We start from the raw sequence: 9,213 nt of genomic DNA on the forward strand, positions 1-9,213 counted from the left end.
GGCAGGGTTTGAGGTGGTATCGCTTGCCTGTTCCCCTGCTATAGTATACACACTAGATTTCTGTTGTTGGAAACTATCTTTCACAATTGTTTCAAATGAATGAGGGATAAATGAGTGAGAGATGAATGAATGAGTGCTGTACATACAGCGCCATTCTGCTCTATGGAGAGGGGAAGGGGAGAACGACGGAGTGGCCCCCTGCTGCGCTCTCCTCTCCTCATTTCTATTGGGGTCGATCATTTTCTGTCATTCATGGACCTGCCAGGGGAGATCCATGACTGTCGACGTACTGCCGTACAGCTGTACACATGTCAGATTCTTGTCCAAGACGAGCCCTGCGGCTTGTATCGGCCTACAATCATCTGATGTGTGTATGAAGCCTAAATAAACCCCATGATTCAATAGCTTGTAGAAGCAGCATTGGCAGCAAAAATGTGAAGTATTCATTTTCTGTATGACTGTCAGTCTCTCACATCGTTGTGGAGGAGTTTTGACCCACTATTCTTTACATTATTGCTTCACTTCATTGAGGTTTGCCGGCATTTCTTCATGTGCAGCTTTATTAATATTCTGCCACAGCATTCGGATTGTGCTGAGGTTCGGACTTTGATTGGGCCATCACAACACATTGATTTTTTCCCTTTTCTGTTGTAGACTTGCTGGGGTGCTTGGGATCACGGTCATGGTGCATGACCCAGTTTTAGCTAACTTTTAGCTCATGGTTGACTCATTGACTGCAAGGTTTCCAGGTCTAATGGTTGCAAAACAACTCGTACTCATCACCCTTCCACAACCATGCTTAAACTGTACCTAAACTTGGAAATTTCACTTTTCATAAAAGGGTAGACAACCCTTTTATATAAGGTAAAAATTCTGTTGTTTGTTTTTTTCTTTGAGTGCAACCGCCCCTTAATTCTCGATCGTCTAGGCCAAGAGTCAGCAAACTTTTTTTGGCTACTAGGCCATTTTAGGAGGTTAAGAAGGCACACTAAGCCGGACTTCGCCCCCCAGCAGGAACGGCCCTGAAGGGAAATCCCTCTCCTCCACAATGCATACTGAGAATAGGGCATGTCCCCTTACCCCGGTGACAGAAGTGTTAACGCCGGCCGTGGTTAATAATGAAGGGAGGCATAACAACAAAGCTCAAGACCCGAGGGTTGCCGACCCCTGCCGGCTGGGATTAGGCTGATTGACTGGGGGGGGCGTTAAGCCAGAACGGACTACTGGCTAGGCCATATCTGGCACAAAGGTCGAAGTTTACCAAGCTCTGGTCTAGGCCATCGAGAATGATTGGGAGCGCAAATCCTCCCGGGATATCTATGTCACGCATGCCGGGAGGCTCTTGGGTGCTACTTCTGCACATGCCTGAGCATAAGGAGCCTTTTGCGCAAAGACAAACATTTGCCAATCTCACACATATGCTGTGACATTAGCAAGTTTTTTTCCCATCCTACATCACCCGATCTCTCGCCTGGGTCGGGTGACATAGGATAAGAACCAGGAAGAAGAGTAGAAGATGGCGGCGCCTGGAGCGTAAGTGTATTTTTATTTTTTTTTGGCACTTTTCAGTTTACATTCTTTTTAACAGTTGGGATGGGATATTTTGTGCTGATATGTTGTACTTGGTTTTCATCAACATGGCTCCTCTGTTCATTATGGCCAGACATCTCCATATTGGCCTTATCTGTCCAAAGGACATTGTTTCAGAAGTCTATGGTTTGTTCAGATGCATCTTTGCATACCTAAGCCATGCTGCCAATAACATTCACATCTAACATGCTAGCTGAGGCCGGGAGAGTCTGGGATGGAGCTGATGGAGTGTGAATTTACTTGGACGTCCCCTGCTCAGAAGATTAGTAACAACCTTCAATGTTTTCCACTTGTGACTAATCTTTCTTGCTGTAGAACGATGATCTTCAGACTGTTTGCAATTGGCTGTATACCCTTTGCCAGATTGATGGGCATTCTCTCAAATCACTGCTCAGTGTTCTCCCCAGCCCTTTGAAGCCAAGTGCACCACCCGGAACCTTTCAGTAACCACCTGGTTGTTTTTGGGTGGATTAGGTTACAATACTGGGGCTGCCACCCACTATTTTCATACATTTTCTTCCCATCCATGTTAAAAACATTTCTGGGTTGAACTTTGATTGCTAATGTCTTTTCATTGCATTTTGTTGACATACACCTGAATGCTCCACACCAGCAAAAACCTTTGCCTTGATAGAGCTGGTCACATGTGCTGATGATCATTATGGAGGGGATTCCATGGTACATATGAAGGGCACTATATGGTACCATATGGAGGCTGATGATAAATTAATGAGCTGTATTTCATTAACAGAACCTGTGTGCTAATTACCTTCTAATTTTTATGCCGTGTGTTGTTCATCTGTACTTTTTAGACCTTCTAAGGACCAGATAACTTTTTTTATGCCCCATTTTTAAAAATGAATTGAAAGGGAGCGCATTTTCTTTTTGACATGAGTGCGTGTATTTCTGTATTTTGCACAGATTAAGTTACCATTTTGCATTGGGATATTTGTCTGTAAATTGTTCTTAGCTGGCCATACTCTGGTCAATTGGTTCACAATCAAATAAACAATAAATATCTCTATGAATAAGGAGCAGTTTTGTGGGTAGTGGTTGTCGGGTGCTTTCTGTCTTGCATTTCCATACTGTTAACAACAAAGTAAAACCTGTTCAGTGTTTAACCCAGAACTTTTTTTATTTTTTTAAGTTGGGTGGGAAGAAGCTGTAGGTGGGTGGCAGCCCCTGTATTGTACTCCAACTCATTGCCCAAAAACAGCCAGGTGGTTACTGAAAAGTGCCGGGCGGTGCTCCCGGTTAAAAGGGGCTGGGGAGGACCCTGCTGTTCTATGCTTGTTCTTCACTTCATTCCCATTCCTCATCATTTCCCATCCCTGGTCTTGATTAACAAAAGAATGGATATTAAAGCTGAACTAAACTAAAAACCAAAAAATTACAATTACCTGTAATCTGGCAGGTCCCTGAATGGCACTTGTTCTAAACATGTTCCCGTCTATAATCGTCCAGACCGTTTTTTTTTTTTTTTTTTTGTGCCGCCATCTTCGATCTTCACTTCCGTCTTCTTCGGTCTTCTTCATTCATCACCCGATCTCGCACCTGACTTAGCCGCTGTGTAGGGAAAAAAAGAGAGCCAAATTCACTGCGCATGCGTGAGTTCGGCATCTCTTTCCCCTAGGAGGAATATGCTCCTTCTGTGCATGCCTAAGAAATAAAAATAAATAAAACCCCAACATTTTTACCATACATAGAAGGGTTGTCTACCCTTCTTTGTAAAGTAAAAATGTTGAGTTTAGGTACGCTTTAAAATATCGATCCAAAACGCTTTTAAAGTTTATTAAACTAATATCATTTTTTTAATCAATTTTAATATTGGATCCATTATTTTGTGTATGACCAGTTTTACTGGAGTCCTATCATAGCCCTTTTCTTCTCTATGGAGTGACTGAGTGTCGTAACTCTCAGGCCGTCGTGGGCAGAGTATTGTGGAAATAATGTTCATCTGTCTTCACTAAGAACGGCTGTATGAAAGGTTTCATTTTGTATAAATACTCATTGATTCATAGCCAGGATATAAATGACTGACACTTAATCTGTGCATGCCTCTGGCATCCTACGTAGAGAACAAAGAGGGACAACTAATAATCAGAGCCGGGGGACCAGTGACGAATGGCAAAACTGGTTACATTTCGTAAGAAGGATCGTTTCGATCACGTGGGTGACGTTTTCTATTTTAAGGGTTTCATTCAGATGTTCTTGAAAGTGATGAGTAGATTTCTCGATTCAACTGCAAAGTTCGCACAATATATTTTCCGTATGCTTTTCACTTCTGGTATTGTGAGGGTCGTTCAGCTATTCTTTTATTAATTAAAAAGGAAGCAAACACTATAGCCATTCTGTTAACATTTTATTGTAATGGTATGGTATATTATAGTTTCTAATATCCCAGCCTTGTTTATGTCGGTGTTTCTCAACCAAGGTTCCATGCAACCCTAGGGGTCCTCCAGTGATTGCTAGGGGTTCTTTTGAACAATTTGTAACTTTCAGATCAGTTTCAACTGACACCAGTGATTCTTTTTGCCCATATGTGACATTCTTCTCAATGTAAAAGGCATTTCTTCTACTGACCACCAAATTGCTGCTCAGGACATGGCTTTTGGTGCCGGCTGTATTTGTTCAGTGAAACATATTTGAAACCATAGGCCTGTTATGGAGAGGTCACAAAGCAGAGTGGCGCTCCTTTCCTTATCCTATCGTAATACCGGGATCAAGCAAAGTTCATTTCATATATTTAGAATACCTTTAGCATGTAAATCTCTGCAGGGCTTCAGTCATCAACAAAAAGTAGATGGGGCCATTCTTTTTACTATTTATTTGATATTTTTTACATATTTTAGTTGCAAAAAAAATAACGATATTGATGACATTGTTAAAATATAATATATTATATTAATATTATAATAAATAATAATAATATTAAATATTCTTTATATATAAGTCCATTCTGATGCCAGTGGCATCCAGGTCTATCCACTGAATCAAGCAGTATAGTATGTTAGGCAGAAGGTGTATAATCTAAGCAGTATATTATAGCAGGTAAAAGATAATAATATAATCTAAGCAGTAAAGTATACCCTAGTCAGGCGAAACGCGTCGGGATACACACCACATTGCTTACCCACATTGTATTACTTCCATACACTCAGAGAGCATTTTTGTTTTGTATAGTTTTTTGGTCCCATTAGTGACCTTCCCTTTCCAATATGAAATTAAGGGAAGGGACCACCTAACCTTATGTTATATTACTGTATGATTTGTGTGTTGTATGCTGTGAATATAACTCGCTGAATACATAATTACATAATAACTATTATCTTGCCTAAAAAAACTCGGTCTTTTATCTTTTTTTTTTTTATATATATACCCGGTAAAAGATAATATAATCTAAGCAGTATAGTATACCCTAGTCAGGTGAAACGCGTCGGGACACACCACATTGCTTACCTACATTGTATTACTTCTATACACTCAGAGAGCATTTTTGTTTTGTATAGTTTTTTTGGTCCCATTAGTGACCTCCCCTTTCCCCAATATGGAATTAAGGGAAGGGACCACCTAACCTTATGTTATATTACTGTATGATATGTGTGTTGTATGCTGTGAATATAACTCGCTGAATACACCAAAAAAAAATATTATTATGCCTAAAAAAACCCGGTCTTTTCTCTTTTTCTTTTATATATACCCGGTAAAAGATAATAATATTATCTAAGCAGTATAACATACCAGGTAAAAGATAATAATATAATCTAAGGCTTAGATTATATTATTATCTGTTACCTGGTATATGATACTGCTTAGGTTCTAAGCAGTATAGTATACCAGGTAGAAGATATTAGAATCTAAGCCAGTGGTCGCCAACCTTTTGGACCTCACGGACCACTAAATCCACGGACTCCGGACTGCGCATGCACAGGGAGCATTGTGTGACTCAAAGGGGAAGAAACTTTTCCTAAAGTGATGTCACGATTGGAGAATGGCCGGGTTGTGTCCATAGGGGGGACATGGCCTGCGGCTCTGACTGGTGCACAACCCCCCCCCCCCAACAGGGTCCTTCTCCTGAGCCAGAGCTGCAGACCACCAAAATTTGTTTGTGGACCACCGGTTTCTGACTGCTGATCTAGGTAGTATAGGTAGTATATAATATATATCAGGTAGAAGATAATATAATCCAAGCAGTATGCCAGGTAGAAGATAATATAATGTAAGCAGTATAGATCTGTTGTACTTTTGTGCACTCCCTGTCCATCTGTCTATAGTCTGAACTTGTATTTGAACATAAAGACACATGTGAGGAGCAGACACAGTGTGGGTGGAGAGCATGTGCTTTCGGTTCCACCACAGGTAGGCGGCCTGCTGGCTTGTGGAGCTTATCTCCCTTACTACAGCACATGAAATACCACCAAGCATTATCGTGTGAACGTCTTTTCACAATTTGTTTTTTTTTATTTTCAATCGGCTTTGAATACGCAAGAGTCATCTAGCAACCTAGAGGTCATACCGTTCACAGTAGAAGAGCATTATATACATCAATCTTTTTTTAAAATGGACCTAAACTCAAAAGTTAATATTTGTTATTTGATAGGAAAAATCTGGAAGTATTAATTGTTACAAGCACTACCCTAAAAATAACAAAAATGGCAGTAGACTTCCTGTTGGGTGGGTGGTGGCCTTGGTATTGTTACCCAACCCAGCCCTTTATAATAACCACCCGCCTGTATTTGAGTGGTTATTGAAAAGTGCTGGGTGGTGTGCCCAGCTAAAAGGGGCCGGGGATGACACTGGACGCTTTCCCACTGATCACCACACTGTGAGCTGTGGAAACTGTCTGGAGAAATAAAAATGAGTTGCCTCATGCTAAAAAGATTGGAAAAAGCAGTTCTAGAGATTGCTAAGAGTATTGAGCAATTTTAACCTTTAAGGTCATTTTCAAATGACACCAATGATCTATTTGGGTATGTGTAAGGACAACATTCTTCTCTCTAGCTAAGAATCCAAGAGACATTCATCTCATCGATCACCAGCTACCATGAATCAGTCATATGAATAAAAATATTGAAAAGTGTTTCATGAAAGTTATTTATTGTTAAAAAGTTTGAGAAAGGCTGGCCTAGACATTCCTTCTCTGTAGCCTCATCTGTATGTCAAGCGAGATCACGACGTAAGGCACTGGTGTACACACATTGGATGATTCTCATCCGATTATCATTTCAGGACTGGTATTGGACGAGAATCTGACATGTTTACGGCTGTCCAACGTTGTTCATGGATCCACGAATGTTGAAAGACAAACAACCGCAATGAAAGTAAATGGGAGAGAGTGCAGCGGGGTGCCACTCACTCGTTTACCCTCTCCATAGAGCAGAACAGTGCTGTATGTGCAGCACTCATTCATGCATCTTTTTTGTCATTGGAAGGGATCATGAAACATGAAAGAAAAACACGAAGAAATATGAAAGTCTAACGTGTGTACGTAGCCTTACTGCTTGGCTCATGAGGTTTGCTGGTCATTGCCGTTCATCTCACTGTTTTAGTAAAAAGTTGTAATTGATGGACCATTCATTGCTTACAAATTACTGATTACTGCACTACATGTAGCCCGTTATTTTCACAGTAACTACAGGATTGATAAATGTGCATATTAATATAACATTTTATTTTATTTTTTATAGCAATGATAGATGAGGATGAGGGTGATGACTCTCAGGAAGTCCAGGCTCCAGGAAAGATTGGAGCTAAGAAACAGAAGAAGTTAGAAGAGAAGCAAGCAAGAAAAGCCCAACGAGAGGTGAGAAACCGGTAACAGGCGATTCCTACCAATGGGGTAATAGATCTGGTAATTAAGTCTACCCAAAAGGATGTATCATTTTTGGGTTTACACGTGTCTCACTCTTCTTATTCATTCAATAATTTTTTTACAAACCAGCAATGAATTAAGGTGGACAGTGTTCCAGCATTCCTCTGTTATTAATACTTTGAATAAATAGCTCAGAATAAGCATGTAGTTTAGAACAGAGAGCCATAGCTAAATCAAACCTGTACTTGGGTACTGCCATCACTGCAAAAAAATGTGTGCTTTATGAATAAATGACCTGAAACAAGGGGAAGTCAGCAATTGCTGCCCTCCTGTAATTTTATTTCAAAGCAAAGCAATGATTTGCTAAATAAATTGGCTCAGTGGTTAGCACTCTTGCCTTTGCAGCACTGGGTCCCAGGTTCGAATCCCAGCCAGCACACTATCTGCATGGAGTTTGTAGGTTCTCCCCGTGTCTGCGTGGGTTTCCTCCTGGTACTCCGGTTTCCTCCCACAAAAACATGCAGTTAGGTAAATTGGCTCCCCCCTCAAAAAAAAAAAAATGACCTTAGACTACATTAATGACATATGACTATGGTAGGGACATTAGATTGTGAGCCCCTTTGAGGGACAGTTAGTGTCATGACTATAGACTTTGTACAGCGCTGCGTAATATGATGGCGCTATAAAAATACTGTGTAACAATAATAATAATACATTTGAAGATTAGTTTCCTGATCGCAGCTGTGATTCTTGCTATTCGCGGACGTACTGATGATTACCATGCCTCGGGAGTTGAATATTCTATAAGAATTAACTTTTCCAATAAGCAGCGTTTTTACACAATTTTCAACTTTCTAATCTACATGGTGAAGTCCTATGTACCTCCTGGAAGTATCAGAGCCTGGGGCCAAGTATTTTTTGGCCTTTATATGTAAAGTAATCTTCCCAGAATTTGTGGGTGGGAAAATGTTCTAGAAGGGTGTTGGCCTCTGTATTGTGATCTAACTTTTCAGTAGTCTCCCTAAAACAGCCAGGTGATTACCGAAAAATGCCGGGTGGTGCACCCAGCTAAAAGGGTCTGAGGAGAACACTGATGTAGCTGTTCTGCTGATAGTGACCACCATACAACCTCTCACAAGGTTGAGCTATCAGCAAGCATTGATTAAAAATTGGGCATTCAAAGGGCTTCTGAAACATGCGCAGATTGCTTTTTTTAAATAAGACTTTCTTTTTATCTCTCTATAGGCTGAGGAAGCTGAACGTCAGGAACGGAAGAAAATGGAGATGCAACGTGAAGAAGAGAGGCGGAAGGAGGATGAACGGATTAGGATGGAAGAACAAAGAGAGGTAATTATTTCTCTCTTTTATATTTATAATGGTCATCTTTCCACGTATTGTGGCTCAGCAATGGACAAAGCAATGCGGACTGCAACTAGAAGGGACACCATGGAATACTCAAAATACCAACTTTAATCTCTTGATCGATTTTTAGATATGCATATGCTGGTGATCAGAGCAGTAACATAATCCTGTCAGGGTAATAAAATCCTATTTCCCTGCAGTATTCACCCTAGTGTGGGAGGAAGTTATAGGTGGGTGGCAGCCCCTGTATTGTGAACCAAATTATCAGTAACCACCCAAATACAGCCGGCTGGTTACTGAAAAGCTAAAAGGGAGAACACTGCTGTGCATAATATATAATACCAATACACTGCTGTGCATAATATATAATACTACATTTTTCATACATACACAGTCTCTGCCTACATCTTTGTAGCATCACAGATTGTGCTGGGTTGATTTTTAATCTC

At 40.5% G+C, this 9,213-nt stretch overlaps 1 protein-coding gene across 1 annotated transcript in view; it reads left to right on the forward strand.

Annotated features, from left to right (window-relative positions):
- DDRGK1 (DDRGK domain containing 1) overlaps positions 1 to 9,213 on the forward strand; it is a gene marked incomplete in the record, with an annotated part of 41,494 nt that overhangs the window by 4,258 nt on the left and 28,023 nt on the right. Inside the window, 2 exon segments of the mRNA XM_072406668.1 lie at positions 7,278 to 7,393; positions 8,648 to 8,749. Coding sequence (XP_072262769.1) covers positions 7,278 to 7,393; positions 8,648 to 8,749 — 218 coding nt within the window.

This window comes from Pyxicephalus adspersus, chromosome 3, assembly GCF_032062135.1.
Source record: "Pyxicephalus adspersus chromosome 3, UCB_Pads_2.0, whole genome shotgun sequence".
NCBI classification, from domain to species: domain Eukaryota; kingdom Metazoa; phylum Chordata; class Amphibia; order Anura; family Pyxicephalidae; genus Pyxicephalus; species Pyxicephalus adspersus.